At 33.3% G+C, this 22757-nt stretch overlaps 3 protein-coding genes across 4 annotated transcripts; all 3 read left to right on the top strand.

Moving 5' to 3' along the window:
• Window positions 1-10342: 10342 nt before the first annotated feature.
• On the top strand, window positions 10343-11262 carry LOC142522750 (RING-H2 finger protein ATL78-like). Its single transcript, XM_075626280.1, has one exon. The coding sequence runs from the start codon at window positions 10378-10380 to the stop codon at window positions 11035-11037; it is 660 nt and encodes a 219-aa protein (XP_075482395.1). The 5' UTR covers window positions 10343-10377; the 3' UTR covers window positions 11038-11262.
• Window positions 11263-13507: 2245 nt separating this feature from the next.
• LOC142522539 (actin-7) lies at window positions 13508-16412 on the top strand. 2 transcript variants are annotated; one of them, XM_075625986.1, is made up of 5 exons: window positions 13508-13720; window positions 14644-14712; window positions 14802-15195; window positions 15286-15899; window positions 15983-16412. In XM_075625986.1, exons 2-5 carry the CDS (start codon window positions 14653-14655, stop codon window positions 16046-16048), a joined length of 1134 nt encoding a protein of 377 aa, XP_075482101.1. In that variant the 5' UTR covers window positions 13508-13720; window positions 14644-14652; the 3' UTR covers window positions 16049-16412. The 2 variants fall into 2 exon arrangements, with proteins under 2 accessions (XP_075482101.1, XP_075482102.1); XM_075625987.1 differs by having other exon boundaries at window positions 13599-13720; window positions 14650-14712.
• Window positions 16413-19555: 3143 nt separating this feature from the next.
• On the top strand, window positions 19556-22654 carry LOC142522540 (eukaryotic translation initiation factor 6-2-like). The gene is made up of 7 exons (XM_075625988.1): window positions 19556-19759; window positions 19868-19964; window positions 20051-20136; window positions 20302-20346; window positions 21001-21131; window positions 22021-22131; window positions 22235-22654. The coding sequence occupies exons 1-7, from the start codon at window positions 19750-19752 to the stop codon at window positions 22490-22492; spliced, it is 738 nt and encodes a 245-aa protein (XP_075482103.1). The 5' UTR covers window positions 19556-19749; the 3' UTR covers window positions 22493-22654.
• Window positions 22655-22757: the final 103 nt, after the last annotated feature.

Genomic DNA, 22757 nt, shown 5'->3' with positions numbered 1-22757 from the left:
TCTAACAAGATAAACCAGGAGATTGATTAATTCTAAACTCAACTTCTTATTTATAATATTTACATAAACAAATATAGGTTATTTAAAAGTAAAAACAGTTAAATGAATAACTTGTATTTAGTTTTTATTATTAAAATAATCGTATTTTTACCGGCTAATGGACAAAATAATAATTTTGGCATTGGTGACGAGTAAGCCATGATGAATCATGATTGATTATGGTGGTGGATAATAATGGGAGTTGCTAAGTGGTGTCCCTTCAAACAAATTTTCTTTTAAGTTTCTCAAAGATCTTTTAACACATTCATGTAAATGAGACGATCTCACAAATCTTTATTTGTGAGACATGTCAATTATACCGATATTCATAATACATAAAAAGTAATTTTTTTACATAGATGTCTCAATTAATAAGAGACCCGTATAAAAAAAACGATCCGTAAGACCGTCTCACATAAGTTTTTACCTCTGTAAATATATATGAAGTTAATTATTATTTTAAGACAAAAGTTAATTTGGACATTGGTTTAAGGTAATATACATTATGCGAAATATCGATGTCAATACTTGCTTTTATATAAGATCCTTTATAAACACTTGGTTACGTATTTGGAAATGCATTTTCCCGTTTTCATTACATCGTTGATCGTATTCAGTTATTAACTCACTCTTGTTGTTAAGAATGAAATAAATTTTTTCACGGACATTATCAATAAAACTTTGACATAAAAAGTAATATATTTTTTATGAGTTGATTCGGATCTGAGATGATATTATTTAACTAAATCACATTTTTTTTACCATTAATTTGAAATCTAACATTTTCAATTTTTACCACTTGTTTAGTATTTGTATTTTCTGTATGTTTGAAAGCCCATTTTATAACTTTTTTTTTTTGAAGAAATATCTTAAATAAAAAAAATTGTTTGTCCAATATTATTTTTCAAACTGTCTCGATCAAATATACGTATCACAAAATTGATTTATGTCATAAAAGTTTTTGTGATTTGAGATATATATTGTAGGACTCTCTTGATACAATGGACAAGAAGAAACATAATATTAATTTGCTAAGGCTGAAATTGTTGATCTTTCGAATGTAGTATGCCAGTGAAATTGTAAGTTAATAAAGTGTTAAATTACGGGACCCAGATTTGTACGAAATCAAATGAAATGGGTTATTAACCTATCATTAATGTTTCGTATATAAAAACAAACGTCTTGATCACCAACTAATTCAATTTTTTACCAACTGAAAGTCAGTAAGTCGTGAAAGCGACTTTTGACTACGGTATTTTCATGAAAACCGGAATATTTTCGTATCTGTGTGGGATTATATGTATTTTCTTTCACCACTCTTTGAAAAGCTAATCATACATTGTGACCCCTACATCGTCTTCTGTTTCTTAGGTTCAATCATAGAGCATAAAATTCAACGCAAACAGTGTTTTGTGGTACACCTATCTCTGTATGTATTACTGTTGCCCATCTACGGCAAGAGTATATTAATATTATTGCGAAAGGTTATCAAATTCGGAGTCAGATTTTAGTCAAGAATATCTTTCTCCTACTCCGACAAGTGATAGCTGAGCCCGTATGTCAAAACACTTTGGCAGAAACAGCGACATCCATTTGATTTTTATTTTTGGTGGTCAAATGTTAGTTCTGAAATCAGTTGAAACTTCCGTGAAATGCCATACACGATGTTTTTATCAGTTACTAGACAATTATTGGCCGATGCTTGCAAAGTCAAAGAAGTATTTATGGAGTTTAGACTTTTTGGTCACTTATTTTGAAGGAACTAACGTGCAATTTTCTTTCTTGTTTTGCCCCATCTTGAATATTTTAAATGTCAAAAGGTGCATCCAATTATTACATATCATCAAAATGTGATATCTCGACCAACTCCATTACCAGAAACTTGGTCCAAATTTGTAAAGCAACTTCGAAATTACCATTCAAATTAATCGCTCCCCGAAAGAAAGCCGGTGTTCGAGGGATGTCCGTGCGAAGAAGTGTTCTCTGAATCAGGATTGTTCCTCAAGTAAAGGTATGCTGTTCTCCTGCACATATACACACACGGCGACAGTGCTTATTAAAGAATTGTTTTTTGAAATATATTAGTCTACAATGTACCCATTTTTCATAGCTCGGCCATCACCCTAACATGGGAAAAAAATTTGGTAAACAAATAAATAGTAATATGTATGTATAGATGGATAGATATACAAACATACTATGCAAGAAAGAATGAGTATCAAATCAAAGAGTGTTGGAAAAAGGGGACAAGTTATCGTGTAACGGGGGGGTCTCATTCTTTATAATACCTTAGTCGTCCATTATTAATCTCGAATGGGGCCAACCCAACCTAACCGCAAGAACATCGCCCTATTCAATTTTTGCCTATCTCGCTTTCCTTATTTAAATTGTCACCTTTTATCAGCCGGAAACCTTTCGTTTAATTGTCTAACAACAAATAATTATCTGCAGATTTTTTCCCCTTCTTTAAATGGAAGTCCATTTCACATTTTGGATGGTAAATTGACTCGAGCAAATTAATGAGATTGGATTGAACAAAATTTGATATGTTTTTTTTTAAGTGGATCGGAGCGCTATAATGAGATTGGATTGAACAAAATTTATGGTATTAAAATATATTTTTGTTTTTAGAGAAGTAAAATCATATATTTCAAATTTGTCAATTACAGGTTCATATAATATTACTTGTTAATAATGACGAATTTCAATTTCACTCCATAATGATGAAATTACACTAATTAAAGTTTAAATAAAGTAATATATGTATTTAATATTTAATATATTGTTTCATTGTAAACAATAAAACTAATCAAAATCCGTGGATTTCAAATCCATCTCCGCAAGTGCACTCTTAGTGTTTCTAAGTTGGTGAACGGGCTTATAATTATACTAATCTCAAAGTTTTATATTTATATTTTAATAATAATACTAATGCAAGACAAAATAATAAATTTAGTTACCTGTGTGCATATTATATTATCATATGCAGAAGCTTATTATTAATTTTTGTGAGTTCTTGCGAAGACATTATAAGTCGAACTCCTCGGGTTTTTAGTTTATACTCATAATTATATTGATGATAATTTTTTTTTGTTGAGCTTATTTGTGTGCGTGTGTGTGTGCGTGTGTGTGTGTGTTAATTATTAATTCATATTATATGATTCGTTCATGCTACACAGCTATGGAGACTCGTTCAAAAAGCTTTTTCTGGCTCTTACCAATTCTTTTCTTTTCAATCTTAATTTGACAATTAGGTCCCATTTCATTTCTCAAAACCCCCTCTCTCCCTCTCCATCTCCTCCTCCCTCCCCTCCCCCCCCCCCCCCCTCTCTCTCTCTCTCTCTCTCTCTCTCTCTCTCTCTCTCAAATCTGTTACGGAAAATCTAGAAAAACAACACCTGAACTAAATTATTACCTGAACTAAATTATTCAATTTTCGATCTAGCTCTTTCAAACTTCACAAAACTCTCGAATCAAACCCAAAAATCCCATAAAAACTCCTCATCTGTATTGTGATCGTATTTTGCTGTATAGTTCTGTATAATGAACAGTTGCTGCAGACTGCTACTTCTTACAGCTTTACTTTTGGTTATGTTTTCTAGCAATTGCGAATGCTCCAGACCGATAAGTACGTTCAAATTTAGACCGAAATCTGAGAATTCAGGTCATTTCTTGAACTTCATGCCCAAAAGATGGATTCCTGCTTCGGGTCCCTCAAGAAAACACAACGATCTTGGCTTACAAAATTGGAGATATCCTTGAAGAACTTGCATGAGGAAAAAGGTGATCTTTTTTGGTAATATGGAGCCAAGAAAAAGAGCAATTAGTGGAAGAATGTATCTATAAGTATGTACATGTTTCATCTTGAAAATATCCCACTATTTTTTGCCTTTTTTTTTTCTTTCGGTTTCAATACTTGATCTATTTTTCAATAGTTAGCATATGTTTTCTACTCCATTATATTATACTTGTTGGAGATATCGATGGTACATCCAAGGCTTCAATCCTTCCGTTTATTATATTCATTTTTCATCGTGAAATTACTCCTTAAACTAATTTATCATCTTTGTTGAAATGTCTATGTCTGATCGGTATTGTTTTCTGTGGGGTTTTGTTTGTAATAATTACTGTAATTATAGCTTTATCGTGGTATTGATGATAACAACTCACTAATGATGCATAGATAAAGAAAATCATCGTTTACTTTCTTTAAATTTTGGATAATTTTTATTTGTATCAATTTATGATATTGTTTTTAATCTTAATCTACTGAACATATCACAGCGATCCATTTCAATTATATCAGGGATATCATACATTGTGAGATTTTAATCGAAAAATTAGAATACTAATTAGGGATAAATTGTTATCTGCGCATAGCTGCACACCTCTTACACACCTGATTGTTAATGGATTTATGGTATATATAATTAAGTGAAAAATGAGAAAATTAAGAAACCCTAAAAATGTTTGGCACAATAATAATACCAATCAAAACGTAAATTTTAATGATTTAAACTGTATTGTTATTGTCATTTATTACTTTTGTGTGAGCTCTTACAAAAAATATTATTCAAATCAAGAAAAAGTAAACAATCTAGAGTTATATATATATATATATATATATATATATATGTATGTATGTATGTATATATATGTGTGTGTATGTATATATGTATGTATTGAAATGATGTTTGAGATGGGATGGGATGGTGTGGTTTGGTCAATCTTGAGATCTATGTACAATGATTTCTATCATGTGACAGCTCTAAATGAAAAGAGAAATATTAATGGTCGCAAGATGGTAGCTAGGGTTTTTAAACATTTTATTATTAATTTATGAGTTAAAATTAGTTAAATAAAATTTTAAAAAAATAAAAATCCCCCTACTTGTAATTAATAGTTTTTTAGGTAATTAATAGATTATTTAAAAACCTAATTTGCGTAAATGTACTTCTGTGACAGAGAAATGATATGGTACGTACGTTGGTCAAAAATGGAGAAAGAAATAGTTTTTTAAAAGAAAAATTTTTGGGATGATAATTATTAATTTTTAAATTAAAATGAAACCAGAGAAAATATCATGGAAAGAAAATTGTGGAATATGAAATTAAATGAACATAGGACATTTTTAGATTTATAAATAAACAATACCAAAAATACGAAAGTAATATAATCTTGAATGTTTAACTTTAATTAACATATTCGAGTGGATAAATAGAATATTTGAAGTCCCGATCAGATTTTAGAGATTACGCAATTGTTAATTTGTTTAGTAATTGAAATTTTGGGTCGAAAGCTATTTAATTTGTGCAAATAAAAACATTAAACCTTAAAATTTGATAAGGTTTTTTTCTAGATAGGGATTTTTTTAAAAAAAATAAAATTAATAGAAATAAAATCGTATGGACATGCACGCCACGAGTGCACGCGATGCGAGTACTTCACACACTAATTACTACAACATCAATTTAAATCGAAAACTGTGGTGTTTTTGTAAACATTATCCAGTGATTTTAATTCAAGTAATTAATTTATATAAACACTAAACTTAATTTAATTTAAATTAAGTAGTTCTCAATAAACAAATACGTAGTACCAAGCTTACAAATTGGAAAAAAAGAAAGAAGCAAATAATGTAAAAGGCTATCATTATATACAAAAACTCATATTAGACTATCTTACGGGTCAATTTCGTGAAACATATATCTTATTTAAGTCATCAATGAGAAAAAATATTTTTCGTGCAACAAAATATTAGTTTCTATTATAAACATGGTTATGATCGATTCTAACTCATAAATAAAAATATGTGAATCTATGTCGCGAAAGATCTATTCATCGTTAAAATATGCAGGAGAAGAAGTTGGTCCCTCTCAAATAGAACCGAAAATGAAATTTCAGGGAGCTGATTGATAATAAAGTAAAAAGGAACGTGCATACGAATTTGTGGATGCAATCGTTTTCTCCAAAAAAAAAAAAAAAAATCAATCAGCCCCACAAAAACCTTGGTCAAGATCCAATTATTATTATTATTTTTTTGGGGGAGGGTGTTAATAACTCGTGATTGATATATATATATATATATATATATTTGAATAATTTCTTCTTATAATTATAAAGTGACACACAAGACATTATAAAAACTGATAATCTAAAGCATAATTTAGATGCTTCGTAAAATTTTAAGAAGTTTTGTTTCACACAAACACACACACATAAAAAAACATGAAAAATTGTTTGCTTTTTAACATTTTATATCCGTCGAGAATGTTAATAACTTATAGTGATCTCATCTAACACGCACCGATGAGTTTCAAACTCGTCCATTAACTATTAAATTGGATATGTCATGCAAATAAAAAAAAAGCCTAGGATATAGATATTTAAAAAGACATCCCCCCATCAAATTCTTAGAGTGGTGGGATTGTTAGCTAGCGTTAGAGCAAACGCCACAAATAAAAGTCAAGATGAGCTACTATACTACTCTTTCAAGTTCTAAGCATGTGGACTGCTTCTTTTGGATATATATTATATATATATATATATATGAAATGGACCACTCGGGCCTCGCGTCGCATTTAATTTGCTTATATATAATCATTATTATTATTATTACCCGATATTCTATGGTTATTTTGTCTAATAATGAATTCCCTTAATCTGCTCCCTGTTTCATGCCAAAAAGTGTTAAATGATACGTACATGATGATTAAAGTTTGTTTCTTAATTTTTCCACCAAAAAGATAGTATTAATTAACTTGATTACGTACTGCATTAGCCTAACTTCATTATCATAATTAATATTCAAAGCACAAACATATATTATTTGTATCAAAGCATTATAATTAACTAAAAAAACAGGTATATATTTAAATTTATTTATGCCTTATATTTTATTGGAAAAGTTGGTTTCAGTCATATTGACTAACTGACTATGATCGCTTAAAAATATAGGAATGGTTTATTTCGATTTTTTTAGTACAATTATGTTTAAATATATATATTTTTGTATATTTTCCTTTATTATATATATATATATATATATATATATATATATACACCAAGGAGCTTAGGTGGGCCCTAACTCAGTTCTTTGAGCCCGAGCAAAACAACCCAAAACCATGCGTGATGATATGTTGTTTCTTTTTCTGTTTCTTTTTTTGATAATGGTTTTTTCTCTTCGGCTTTAATTTTTGCCACTATTAATAATGTTATTATTGTCAAGGAAGTTTTTTGTTTTGTTCGGACAAACTCACAATTTGCAATTTCATCATAATTTTAAGTTTACTCTTTGTTTAAAAATAAAAACAAAAAAACCTCCGCATGTGTTTTTTGGAGCATTCTATTTCAAAATATTTGTTTAATCTTAATGATATCTTCTTATCTTTCTTGGTCGAATAATAATTATAATAAATATTTTTCTACTAACTATAAAAATACAAGTTTCATTTCTTTTTTAGTAGATCTCTTATTAGATGGTCACAACAGATTTATATACGTGACACGAGTCGAGTTGATCCATAATCATCATGAATAGTAATATGTTTTGTATAAAAAAAAGTAATAATTTTTTCATGAATTAAATATTAGTATTTGATGCGTGAGATGGTTTCAATTTACTACATCATCTACTAAAATAAAAATATAATAGTTAAGTGGCATCTCCAAAAATTAAGAATCAATAGATTTGAATTTATTATGTCTGTAACAAATGAACCTGTACGAAGAATGTTTTGGAGTACTGTTTTTTCTTTAGTTGTAAACAAATAATACAACTTGCTAATGCACGGTTGGGCTTACATATATTTACGGGTTTAAGCTTACCATTTTTAATGGACTGACCTTTGAGAATATTTATCCTGATAAATTTTAGTGTTTTGGGGCCATAAATTTGGTCCTATTTCTGAACAAAATAGGCCGACTCAATCAATGGAAGCCTAAGGCATCATTGCCATTTTCTATTTGAATAAAATCGGAAAAAATGCTAGATACAAGATCAAGATGCATTTGCCAATTTTATCATCCAATTAAACCTGTCTCACGTGGTCTACCATCATATTTATGAGAAGGTTTTGTTTATAATATCTTGCTAAATTGATAATGATTCTTAATATTAACTTGTAAGTGCAGTGACTACAAATTTCACGTTTTAAATATATAATTCTACTTTTGGAAAAGATGGTATTATTATTCAACGTAATATCAATCTTGAATCGACACAAAAAGTTGAAGAAATCGTGGAATATCCATCAGCAAGATTAAGATGTTTTTGTGTTGATGAGCACTGAGAATTGCAAAATATTTCTTAGTCCCACCACCACCGAAACACATACCACATCCGGCCTGTACGTTATCCAATCTCGAGAAAGAATTGGGCAAATAATGGAAGTATATCTAAATTCGAGGGAAAAAACATTACTTTTATGTTAAAAATGTAATATTATTTTTATTTTAAATACGTACAAGGTATATTTTTCATTCATGCACACACCTGAATTATTTTAACAGCCACAATATTTTAAGGTATATTTTTCATTCATGCACACACATACCAAATCAGGGATAATGTTCCATACATTCCCCTTATGAAATAATATATACATATATATAAAAGCCGCCATTTATATCTAGAGATGATCCCTAGACTTCCATGAAGTGGTGGGGAAAAATTACTTATTCCAATTTTCTGGCTCTTCATATTATTCCAAAGATATTGATAATTTAGTGCAAATGACGATTAGCAAGTGGCTAGTGAACTTTTAGTGACTGATTACATAAACAAAATCTTTTTGACTTTGAGAATAGCACACGACATATGCATGCTTTCATTTATTCAACTATTTGAACCCATAATCGTTACTAGGACTTCATTTACTTGTTGAGCATATATCTTTAGTATGTGCATTCCAATTAACCCACAAAAATGTCCGATAAGGCCAGGACCACCCAAATTCCCACTTACAATGTTCTATAAATAATTTTGACTGTGTTTATAATCTTAATACAAACATTTATTTAATCACTTTTATAATTAGAATTTGTAAAATTTATTAGAAACTTCAACTCATGAGCATCAACTAAGACCTGATTTTTTGCAAGTATATATATAGTCTGATTCGGGTTCCCTGACTTAAGCCGCCAGATCGGGATCGCACTGTTTTGATAAAGGTATAATCGTTTTAAAAATCATTCAAAGACTTATAAAAATCAATTATAGAGGAGCAACTTGTTTCACAAGTTGTTCAAAGTATAGATATATAATTAGATATTGAGCATATATAGTGTACATGTGATGACAGCTTAGGGAGTTTGTAATCAACGGTTGAAGATCAACTGATTAATGAAAATTAATCAAACCCCAATTAGCTTAGATTCAAATTAAACTTTGTAAAGCAACGGCATGTAATTAAATTATTTAGAGGATCTCAAAAGACCACTCGAGTACTCATCCCCTTTGTAAGAATAGACAAAAACCTTTGATCACTTTGGGGACCATTTCCCGTCCGACATGGCAACCTTTGTCGTTTCGAAGTGGAGTGTGTGCATAAACTCTTGCATGTTTCTTATTGTTGATTCGAATGGAAGCCATTGAAGTTGTCTTTTCCGAATCTTATATCGGCTGCAATCTTTCGAATCTCGTGCTGATAATTATGTATACCTTTCGACGTGAGAAGATCTATCTTGATTTGGGTATGATCCTAATTATATATTGCGCCACTTCTTCAACATGTATTTAAACATGATAAATATGATATGATACACTTTAATCATCTAATCTATTATTATAATAATATTGAGAAATAATCATTCAACATAGCTATACAATTATTTCTAAGTTTTTAATATGTAAAGACTCTTAAAAAATTTTAATCTAGATGATGTGAGACATATCACTTCAATTTTCAAGCTGTTGTATTTGTCTATTTTAAATTTTGATAATTGAAGTTATCGAAATTGTGTTTTACTCTGGAATCTTTCGATTTTTGCCGATTTTATTAATTTTTCATCGGAAGCGATGCGTGTGGCTTCAAGTGTGAGTGTCATGTTTACATCAAGTCAGTGCTCCTTTAGAGCTATATTAGTGTCATGTGGGGAAAAATTCAAAGAATACAAAGATGACATATTAAAATGAAATTTGATAATATGAATAACCAATATCACAAATAGGTTTATTCATAAGACCAATCGTTACACTTTTTCGTATTTTAAAAATGCAACACCATCATGTTGATTGACCGTTTTTACTTTTAGGCCTATAAATTCCCAAAAATGCAACCATCTCCGAGGAAAATCTCCAACAACCAAACTAAAAACCCATAACCCCAAAAAAATCGAATGGCTTCAATGTCCACTTCAATCTTCTACTTTTCAACTCCCACAATTCAAGATTCCTTCCACTCAAGAAAAATGTTATCACTCAGCCCATTATACTATTCTCCCCCACCAAACATTACTGAATCATCATCGAAACTTAGAGAAAACGACACCATCGATGCAAACGTTGTCATTGTTTTATCTGTCCTCTTGTGTGCCTTAATTTGCTCCCTCGGCCTGAATTCGATCGTAAGATGTGCCCTCAGATGCTCAAACTTGCCGTCTTCCGACAACAACCCGAGCACTCCATTGGCTAACACCGGTGTCAAGAAAAAGGCACTCAAAACATTCCCTACAATGAGCTACACAAGTGATCTAAAATTGCCAGGGTTGGACACAGAGTGCTCCATTTGCCTGTCCGATTTCGCAGTCGGAGAACGTGTTCGAGTCCTTCCTATATGCAACCATGGATTCCACATCCGATGTATCGATAAGTGGCTGAATTCACACTCATCATGCCCTACTTGTAGGCATTGCCTCGTTGAAACTTGTCATAAAATTGTTATTGGGTGTAGTCAGGCCGCAGCTATCACGTCGTTGGCACCAGAAACACCGCAGCGAGAAGTAGCTACGACGGCAATCGAGCCTCTACAAGCGGAAAGTTCGGTAAGAAATTACTAAACGTAGGAAACACGTACGGTTGAAATTAACTAGAATATGTAAAATATTATAGACGGGGTCGGGTCGATTAGCTTGTTTTCCTTTTTAGAAGCGTTTTTTAGTTGGAAATTAATTAAGTGAAGAAATTGTTTTTCTCTAGGTTGATTTTTAGGGCAATTATTCTGTCCAAATCTTAAATGTTACACGGGGTTTTTGTTTCAGCTGCAATAACATGCTTTAATGAGAACAACCAGGCAAAAATGTGCAATATCTTCAATTCATTCATCTGAAATAAGAAAATCCAAATCGATGTTTTAGAATCTTTTTTTTAAAAAAAATTTCAGTCTATGGAGTGAAACCATCAAAATTATAACGATCCACTCTTGTAACGTCCCAGATTCGACGACTGTCCTCACTGTATCAAGACGAGTCTTTCCAGTGTGCTTATGTCATCACTCACACGCACCCTGGGAAACTTCCTAGGAGGTCACCCATCTCAAAATTGCCCCAAGTCAAGCACGCTTAACTTTAGAGTTCTTATGTGATGAGCTACCGAAAAGAAGATGCACCTTCATGATATGAGTAGTACAAATCAAATCTTTTAAGCCCTCTTCAACTGTACAGTCCATTAAATTGAACAGTCTCGGAATCCCTCTCATTCTCGTGTGGGTCGGTTCATTCATGTTCTCTCCACCTAGAAGCCTGCCAGGAGCCGCTCATTGTCCGTGCAACCGATGGCACCGGCGATCACCCCCCGCCCTCTTCGGCCCCGGGCCTCACATGCCCACCAGCTTCCGCTTGGTTCGTCCAAGAACCACACCGTACTAAGAGAGAACCTGGCTCTGATAAGTATATATGAATAGCAACAATAAAACCCATAAAAGAAAACTCCAACTGGCCAATATTTATGAAGGAATTTGAGTACAATAAACTCATTTACAAAAGCATTTTCAAAGCTACTAAATTTTCCCTTCAAATTCATCAGCTCGAGCCCTAAATTAATCGTTCAAAAAGTACAGATCGAGTTTCATTTGTATATACGGACCTATTGGCCAATGTATATATACAATTCGTAGAAACGCATTTTAGCTGTAATTTCAATAAATATTACGTATATCAAGGATTAATTAGAGAGATAAGAGTGACGTTGAATCAAAGGGGTCCCGTGGTTACTGGAATGTGAGAGGGAATACACCAACTTGTTATATATATGACATAAAGTATATATATAAACGATAAAAGTTGTGTTAAGTATCTAATTGGCTCAAGATATATATAATCGATTGCCTTTTAATTATAAAATAACTTCCCCCAATTTCAGGGAAAAAAAAATGGAATGGGCATTTGGGCCCAACAGACATAGATTTCTTTTTTTAAGTGGCAGCCCACGATTAACCATTGTCCTTGTGGATGTTCCTGGGCTTAAAGATAAGCGGCTTAATAGAGAAGTCAGTAGTTAGTTCACTTGAAGCCCAATTATTAAAGTTAGAGTAGAAATTTGTCCATGGCGATTTCGGACCATTCACCCGACCGAAGGCCATCTAAGCTCAGACCTATTTTGTATAAAATATCCTACGCAAATAGTTAACAAGGTATTAGGTACTTGTGGATGAATTTTAAAATCTATAGATTTTAATTATTTTTATTGTTGTACTCTGAAAATAAAAGAATAATGGGATGACTTAATATTAATATAATTGAAAAAATTTGTTTGTAATATTTAATGTAATACATAATTTAGTTGCAATTATTTGATTTTATGCCAACGGCCCGCATAGCATTTATTGCACGTGATGGGAGCTCTGTGCAATGCATTCAAGGACTTTAAAAATTAGATATTAATTTATTGATTAGGTCTCTTGGGAGACGGTCTCACGAATCTTTATCTGTGAGACGGGTCAACCTTATCGATATTCACAATAAAATGTAATATTCTTAGCATAAAAAGTAATACTTTTTCGTGGATGACTCAAATAAGAGATTTGTATCACAAAATACGACCCGAGAGACCTTCTCACACAAGTTTTTGCCTAAATTTATTTTAATAAGGAAATTAATTAATTGTACTAAAATAAATTAATTGGAGACCCCTACAATTTCCTCTGATAAAACACGCAGGACAATTCAAAATAATTGTTCGAGTAACATATTATTATTTTTTAATTTCAGAAAATGGACTTGTTTTGAGGGTAAACATGTCATTACATAGTGGGAGTCATGTCGTAATAAGCACACGACTTATTTTGTTACGTAACCTTGTCAAACATTATTTTTTAAAATAATATTTTTAATGTATTTCAATTAAAAAATGATTGACCAATTCTATTCGACTAAATATCTCCACTTGCACACATTTGTCGCTTTATTTTTTTTAAATACAAAATCCAACTCTATGTTCTTTGAAAGTTTTTTTTTTTAAAAAAAAATTAATAAATAATATTTTGTTGATTTTTATGAAGTGGGAAAAAATGGAGAGTTTCGGTTCGCTCAAAATAAATAATTAAAGATAAAAAATAAAAAATTAAAATGGCAGAGAAACTTCACCACTCAAGCTTGTATATAAAGAGAGACCTCTAACCTATGTCACCGGTACCTCCTTCATCACCTCTTCTGCGTTCTCATTGAGGCGAGGCGGCAGAAGACCCCCAATCATCGGAAGCTAGTGACGCAGCAGCAGATTCACCAGATCCCTCTCTTATCAAAGGTTGTTATTATTGCTCTGTTTCCTGTTATTTCGTTCTAGTAGGTGAATACTTTTTCTTTTTCTTTTTTTTTGTTGATTTTATGATTCGATTTTACTTGTTGTGAAACATGACTGTGAGATCTGGAATTGTGTTTTGCGCAGATCTGCTTTTACCTTATTTGTTTAAGATTTTGTATTTGAAAGGATTGGATTTGCTGATTTCAAAGGAATTTGTTGCGATAGACTCCGATCTGACGTTTAGGCCATCGTAGATTTGATTGATCTGTTTTTCTTCTTGTAGATCTGAATTTATTTCGATGCTTTTTCTTTTCTTACTTGTTTTGTTTGAAATGATCTCGTTTAATTGATGCTTCTGAATAGAAGTGGATAAAGTTGATACTTGATGTATGTTTTATTTATCCGATTGCTTAATTGAATGACCTGTTAGTTTTAAGGGGAAATAATTTGTATTGACTTGGTTTCTTTTATATATATAATTTTCAATATGCCTCATGTATTATCCCGAGATTTCTTTGTACCTTCTTGTGAAGATTTCAACTGCATATTATTCGTAAAAGAGAGTTTGTTTCTTGATATTTTTACGTTTTTTTATAAATAGATCCACATCTATTATTATTTTACTTGAATAGTCTAGTAGGCACATTATTGTTTCTTGGAAATTTCGAAATTTAATTTGAAAAATCGAAAGATGAAGAATACAGAAGTTTTTTTTTATTTTTGTTCTCCAGAATTTCCTCAAATACAAAGCTACCTTTTTTTGAATAGTCATCATTTTGTGAAATTTCCTTGATTTTTTTTCTTGTGGTAATTTTTTTACCTATTCTTTCCAAAACTTCTGAACCCGTGAATATCAAACAGCATGTGCTACGTTGTTTACCTCTGATTGCATGTGATTTAATAATTCTGTCGTGATGTTTTTACAGTTATAGAAAATGGCCGATACTGAGGATATTCAGCCCCTCGTCTGCGATAATGGAACCGGAATGGTGAAGGTTTGTATATAATCTGACTTGATATGGAAGCTTTTTTCTCCGGAACCACTCTGAAGTAAGTTTGATCTCTGGTTTTTGTTTTATGTCAGGCCGGGTTTGCCGGTGATGATGCTCCAAGGGCAGTGTTCCCAAGTATTGTGGGTCGACCTAGACACACTGGAGTCATGGTCGGGATGGGACAAAAGGATGCATATGTGGGTGATGAAGCTCAGTCCAAAAGAGGTATTTTGACCTTGAAATATCCCATTGAACATGGAATTGTCAGCAACTGGGATGATATGGAGAAGATATGGCATCATACATTTTACAATGAACTTCGTGTGGCACCTGAGGAGCATCCTGTACTTCTAACCGAGGCACCTCTCAACCCCAAGGCCAACAGGGAGAAGATGACACAGATCATGTTCGAAACTTTTAATGTTCCTGCTATGTATGTTGCTATCCAGGCGGTACTTTCCCTCTATGCCAGTGGTCGTACAACTGGTGGGTATAAGTGCTGGAACTTGAATCTTGTTTGCTTTAAAATATTTGAATTTTGTATTATTGTTTTTTATTAATTTTTTTTTCGAGCAGGTATTGTGCTGGACTCGGGTGATGGTGTGAGTCACACTGTACCAATCTACGAGGGGTATGCTCTGCCCCACGCCATCCTTCGTTTGGACCTTGCTGGTCGTGACCTCACCGATTACCTCATGAAAATCCTCACCGAGAGAGGATACATGTTCACCACCTCTGCAGAACGGGAAATTGTCCGTGACATAAAGGAGAAACTTGCATATGTGGCTCTCGATTATGAACAGGAGCATGAAACTGCCAAGAGCAGCTCTTCCATCGAGAAGAACTACGAGTTGCCTGATGGGCAGGTTATAACTATCGGGGCTGAGAGATTCCGTTGCCCGGAAGTCCTCTTCCAGCCATCTTTGATAGGAATGGAATCTGCTGGCATTCACGAGACGACGTACAACTCTATCATGAAATGTGATGTCGATATCAGAAAGGATCTTTATGGTAATATCGTGCTCAGCGGTGGTTCAACCATGTTCCCTGGTATTGCTGACCGTATGAGCAAAGAGATAACAGCATTGGCTCCCAGCAGCATGAAGATCAAGGTTGTGGCACCACCAGAGAGGAAATACAGTGTGTGGATTGGAGGGTCCATTCTTGCATCCCTTAGCACCTTCCAGCAGGTTAATTCCTTTTCCATTTACTCGTAAACATTCAGAAAAGATTCTCCTATATGCAATTGACATTTATTTTGTGTTTGATACAGATGTGGATTTCCAAGAGTGAGTATGACGAGTCTGGTCCTTCTATTGTCCACAGAAAATGCTTCTAAGCTGATGATACTCATTCTTGGTGAGTTCATCTTAAATTGTCCTTCGGTTGGATTTTTGTGTTATTTCTCAAGGAAACTCGGTTTGGTTTATGTGGAGACTCTTAAAAGTGGCATCGTACCATGGGATACTTTGAATACAATGTATCAACATATATCAAACTCCATCTGGTTCTCGTTCTTGTTATTTTATCGATGATAAGAATGTACCGTCATTTCTGCGTCTGGATTTATATCGTTCTAGAGTCGTGTCTCAGGTCATTTGTAGTTTGAGAGTGCTTGTAATGTTTCTCGTCTTTTGCTTTCCTGGATATTATACTTTGGAAGCCCCTTCTTGGGAACATTTATGTTAATATTTGTTGTTGCATGAGTACTTTCTGAATCAGTTTTGCAAAACTTGCATTTATATTTAAAATCTTGCACCTATTATTTGTGGTTAAAAATATGTAAACCACCGGCAAATGCTTTGTCCACCTATCTAAATCATGTGGATAGTTTAATGCCAAGTCACTATAGGTATCTATGATGACAAGGCTTTAAGTGTATAGTGACAAGGTCAGCTTGTCTTGTTCCCGGTGATCACTTTCCGCAATTCTCGAGGCTCAAATTCCATTCCTCTTATTACCTTTGCCATACTCTTTCGGTAGATCTATTACACAGTTTACTGCTCTAGTTGAATGTTCGATACATGTTAAACGAAGCAAACATGTCGTTAGACGCTTGCAATGTAGCAGGAGAATGAGACAAGAATAAGGTCTCAAACTTTTTTCCCCTTGTTACACATTTAAGATCAGATCAAGACAGGATTGTGCATCAGTTTTGAACCCTCCATTCTCTTGTAAAATCGGATCTTTTCTTCTCGATGACCTCCTTTGTAGATAATTATTGAAGTTTGTGAATACAAGGTGATCTTGGAAATAAAAGTCTGATATTGGATTTCTTTTTCGAAGGAGCATAATTTGCATATGGAAGTCTACATAATTGTTAATTTCTTCTCAATTCAACTTTATATCCAGGCTATTATTCTAATTAGGTAAAATGGATTAATTCATCATACTTTAATATTAGAAACCTAACTTGTATAAACTATTTAATTTGAAAAATAAAATCAGACGTGAATGTTCCATTAGATTGATGGAACATGAATCAGAATTTTGTCGAATATTCTCTTTGAAAGACAAAAGAAAAGGAAATATTTGCCGATTGTGGCCCGTCAGATCCGAGGAGTTGGAGTTGATTATAAATAATACAAAAAAAAAAAAAAAACTGCGTGAGATGGAATTTCACTTTTTTCTACTGCTGCTGCCTTTCTAATATATCTAAATAACAGCCTAATTGTGCGGTTCAAAACGTGGGTTGGCATGTGAAGTTGCCTTTTTCTAAATCTGGACCATTGTTTCTTCCACGATTTTATTTTATCCTTCTTAATGTGGGATCTTAAATACATTTTTTTCCTCAATTATTTCCAAAGGAAGAATGCATTAATTTGAAAGTCTTGATTTTCTCATGTTAACGGAACAGTGTCAATCGGGTCGGGTTTCGGGTCAACCCGCGAAATTTTTTTATTCTTTTTTTCAACCTGAACACAACTCGAACCCGAAGCAACCCGAAAACCCCCAACCCGAACATGAACTCTTCTAACCCGACTCAACCAGTCTAACCCGCCTAACCCGAATTTTATTTTTTTTTAAAAAAAATTAATGAAAAAAATGCGAAAAAATAAAAAATAATAATAATATTTTAATTTAAAGACATAATAACAAAATTTCCTATTTAAATTTGAAATTTTAATTGTTATTTACTAAATCAAATAAACAATTGTTAAAAAAATAAAAAATATGAAAAATAAATATCAAATAATGAAAATTTATCATATAAATATACAATAAATCTTGTTCAAACATAATATATATAATATTTTCAAAAAAAAAAAAATTTTGGGTCAACCCGCGACCCAACTCGACCCGACCCGAAACCCGTCTAACATGGCACTAACCCGAACCCACCCAACCCGAACCTGATTTTTTTCGGATTGACGGGTCGTGTTGCATTTTGACACCCCTAACCGCAAGGACGAAAACAAATCTCGAAATTTTTTTTTCCTTTTTAACTCCGCATTTGAATTGTTTCCACGCTAAAAAAAAAAAAAAAAAAGATTTTTTCTACACGTTCATCATTACGCATAAGTTTTAAATTATTTTGTAAAATGAACATAAGTATTACAAGTCTTTGTTTCTTTTTAATAGAATAACGGTTAAATTTTATGTTATATCGGCTGACACACACTATATAGCATAACCATGAAATCATCCATGACCATGATATATGTAGATCTATAAGAAATTTAATATGAGACCTACACATACTTGGTATTTGGATGTATTTGACCCTATGATCTATACCATAATTCGAACTAAGGAAATCTGGAGCGTACCTCAACTTCATTCCACGTTCTGTCACATGAAATAAGTTCTTAAACCTTACTCAGACCACTTGAGCCTGTCATCGAGCTTTTCCCAGAAAAGAGACTAGGACTTTCGTCCTATTAATATGTGCAACACATGCTACAAAATTGTTTCTCGTGCAATCACAAACAAATTAAAGCCAATCTTATCCATAACTATTGATCAATTTCAAAGTGCATTTGTCCCGGGTCGTTTAATTACTGATAATGTTATTATTGGTTTTGAATGTATGCATTTGATTCGCAATAACAGGAAAGCCAAGAAGGGATTTGGAGCATTGAAGTTTATATAGTCTGACTTTTCATATTCATACATATATGTGTATGTATATTTTGATCATTATAATTATAATTATAATACTAATATATCAGTCAGGTGATGCTTACGCCTAACTTTGTTTTCTAAATAAGAGTACAATATATGTATTATTTTTCCAAGTTGTGAATTATTAAAAGCCTTGCCGGCTAAGAAAATTTGGACAATTTTAATGATACGCGTTAGAGTCATTGTCTAATTTATTATATAACCCTCGATAGCTATCTTTCTTTTTTTTTTAAACGGAAACTCACGACCGCTAACAGTAGATGGATGATGGAAAATTTTCGAACTGAACACAGCAGCTAACAAACTACATCAACTAGCTAAACCACACTAGACAAGTCTTATATGGTAGACTCGGACAAAAAAAATGTTAATAAAAAATAAAACTTATGACCATTTGATCACATAGTCCAACTTGAACACCCATCAATATGTCCTCAATAGCTTTCACATCTCACCGAAAGTAAATGAGAGACGATAAAGTTTTATGGAAAATGGGACGTTTGCGTTAAAATTGCCACTTTCTAAAATAATAACAAATAAAAACAAGTAGCAGAGACGACGAGCCCATATCCGCTGGTCTTCGAACAGAATGGGCCAGAATAAGAGTCCATTTCAAATAAGACCGATTTGATTTTGTGATGTGGAGGTTGGGCCCAAGTATCTCTCAAGCCCAGTCACAGAAATTCAATTATTCTTTACGTCTCTCTCGAGCTAAAATTTAATATATCCACATTCGAACACTGCGCGCCAGAGGCATAACCCTAATTTGATTCCATTTTTGCTTCCGCTTAAATTAATACACGGTTTTTTGCATCGACCGCCGATAATTTCCGTCTGATTTCGAGAACTTCAATCAATTTTCAACTCGGTAGATCTAATAGCAGTCGTCCTTGTTCGGTGCCATATCAGTTCGCCATGGCAACGAGTAAGTAGTAATACTAGCAGACGAGCAAACATGTGTGCATGATTAATACTTCCTTTTTATCAATTTATGTTAGGAAGGAATTACGCAGTTTATTTGATCTTTGGACAGGATTGCAATACGAGAACAACTGCGAGATTGGTGTGTTTTCTAAGCTGACTAATGCATTCTGTCTTGTCGCTATTGGTGGTTCTGAGAACTTCTACAGGTATTTGTTTCCATTGCACCCAAACTTTTATTGTTTGGGTTTTTTTATGTGGCATTTCACTTTATCTGTGGTTCTTGTGGTGGCAGCATTTTTGAGGCCGAATTGGCTGATGTCATTCCGGTGGTTAAGACCTCCATTTCAGGCACTAGAATAATCGGACGCCTATGTGCTGGTGAGCTTGTGTTCTGTACAATTTTCAGCTCATCATGTCAACGAGAATAATATAATTTGATTTGGTGGTGGTGTTTCTTTATGCCGCTGCTTTGAGTTCAGTCATCTTAATGCTACTGGCTGACTAACTATTCTATCCTCCCCTTCCCAAATATACCATGGACAGGAAATAAAAATGGATTGCTTTTGCCTCACAATACTACTGATCAAGGTGATCCCGCCACTCTATGAAATCCATTAATTTTACTAAATGCTTAAGAGTTTGGCCTATGCCTGCTTTTCATTTATGAGAGTTAGCTTAGCTCTGTTACAGATTATTGAGATTAAGAAGCAGATATCTTCACTTTTTTTTTCCTATTATCAGTTGTATGTATTATTCATATGACTAACTTGTTTCCCATAACAGCTGAGACACGAGCATATTCTGAATTTACATACGCATCACGAATGGATTCTTACTTTATGAATCCAGTCCTGAGATGATGGGAATCTTGGGTAGCATCTTGGCGTCAGATAGGAATAATACTTAGTCTACATATTTACAAGATGGTAAACAAAAATGAGATCCAATGGTTCCTGAAATATTGTCAATGTTTTCTGTATCATGTTAGATTGTCTCTTGGTTCTCTGCCAAGAATTGGGTTTAGTTTTACGGTTACACAATTGGAATCGGCATTAGCTTCCATTCCTATGGCCAACAGTCTTTGGACAACTTAAACTATTGATGCATTTTGATGGTGGTAGTAGTTTTGTCAGTGAGACCTCATGACACTGTGACTCTTATATGTATAGTTTTGGGTTTTTCTTTTACTGTTTGACCACATACTGGATCTTATTTTGATACTTTTGTCTCCTGGTATGATAGAACTACAACATTTGAGGAACAGTTTACCAGATTCAGTTGTTGTTCAGCGCATCGAGGAGAGATTATCTGCTCTAGGGAACTGTATTGCATGCAATGACCATGTTGCTCTCACGCATCCCGATCTTGACAAAGTAAACTTATTTTCCTAGATCTAAATCGCCTGCAACTTGTAGAATTATAGTTAAACCTTTTGAATTTATTAATGTGGTTTTTACTCAGAGTACCACCTTGTTTTTAAGCCCCCGAATTTACATGCAATTGTTCTTATCATGATAATTCTCATGATTGCCAGCCTCTATAAAGTTCTTGCTTTCAATATCATCCCAGTAGTCCAAGTTACACCATCTCAATTTCGGATCAGTGAATGCATATTTTTGTGTAAATTTCGGCTTCGTTTACTAGTCTTTGAAAGGTTGAACTTTTGGGTTAGTGAAGGATTTTCTCCTTACAAATAAATGTAGTGTAACTATTCTATCTTTCTTGAAGTTCTTCCTCAAAAACAGCTATGCTTTTGCACCCACTAGAAATTGCTGTTTTGTACTTAATAGTGATCTTTGACTCTTCGTATATTCCACTTCCAATTGTGATTTAGAGAATAGAACCAAAAAAATTGCCCAAGTGGCAAACCTACAAATTATTATGCTTGTCTTGATCAAGAAATTTGTTGGTTTTTCAATTTGACACATTTTTAAGGATGGTAGCAAAAACTTCTGATATGTTGTATTCCTAGAAAACATAATTTCCATTGCCAGCGAGAAAGGTCTGGAAAATTTTTACTGGTTAAAAATTCCACTTTCTGCATTTTGTTTATGTGGCATGTACAATGAGGTACTGTGGACAGTATACACAGTTATTGAAAGTATCAGCCTTCACCCAAATTTGTTAGAAAACTGGGTCATCAAAAGTTCCAAATTCGGTTGTCTCGCCATGTGAAGCCAATTTTTACTGTGGCATTCTGGGATGAACTTGAATGATGTTTAATTAAAAGCAGGGGAGTTATTGATGTTCGGTCTTTATCAGGAAACTGAGGAGATGATTGCAGATGTCCTGGGTGTCGAAGTTTTCAGGCAGACAATTGCTGGCAACATACTAGTGGGCAGTTTCTGTGCATTTTCCAATCGAGGTGGCTTGGTATGTCTTAAATACTTCCATCAAACTAAAAAATTCTCAAATCAAAATTTTGGCCATGATCATACTTGCACTATGTCCTTGACCCACATGATTTGCATAACAGGTTCATCCTCACACATCCATCGAGGATTTGGATGAGCTTTCAACCCTTCTGCAGGTGCCTTTGGTGGCCGGAACCGTGAATCGTGGCAGTGAAGTGATTGCTGCTGGGTTGACAGTAAATGACTGGACAGCATTCTGTGGATCAGACACAACTGCTACGGAGTTATCTGTTATTGAGAGCGTATTCAAGTTGAGAGAAGCTCAGCCTAGTGCACTTGTTGATGAGATGAGGAAATCGTTGATCGACACCTACGTTTAAATTTGAAATATTCCGTCTTGTTTTTGAATGAAGCTAATATTTTGATTGTGCACTTGTTTTATTAGTAATGTGGGAACGAACTGTTGCCCTTGAATTATAACAGTACATTGGTGGAAATGACCAATGCGTTTGTTAATTGCTATTAAGTATGCAGTGTTTATATGTTTTTTAATTGTATTGATATATATAACAAAACTACATATACACACACACACACTACGTGTAGATGGTAGGCAGATTATTTTGTTTCGTACCAGGACAGATT

This window comes from Primulina tabacum, chromosome 13 (genome assembly GCF_025594145.1).
Source record: "Primulina tabacum isolate GXHZ01 chromosome 13, ASM2559414v2, whole genome shotgun sequence".
NCBI lineage: Eukaryota > Viridiplantae > Streptophyta > Magnoliopsida > Lamiales > Gesneriaceae > Primulina > Primulina tabacum.
Note: the sequence above shows the minus strand (reverse complement) of the source record. Positions and strands in the feature narration are given on the sequence as shown.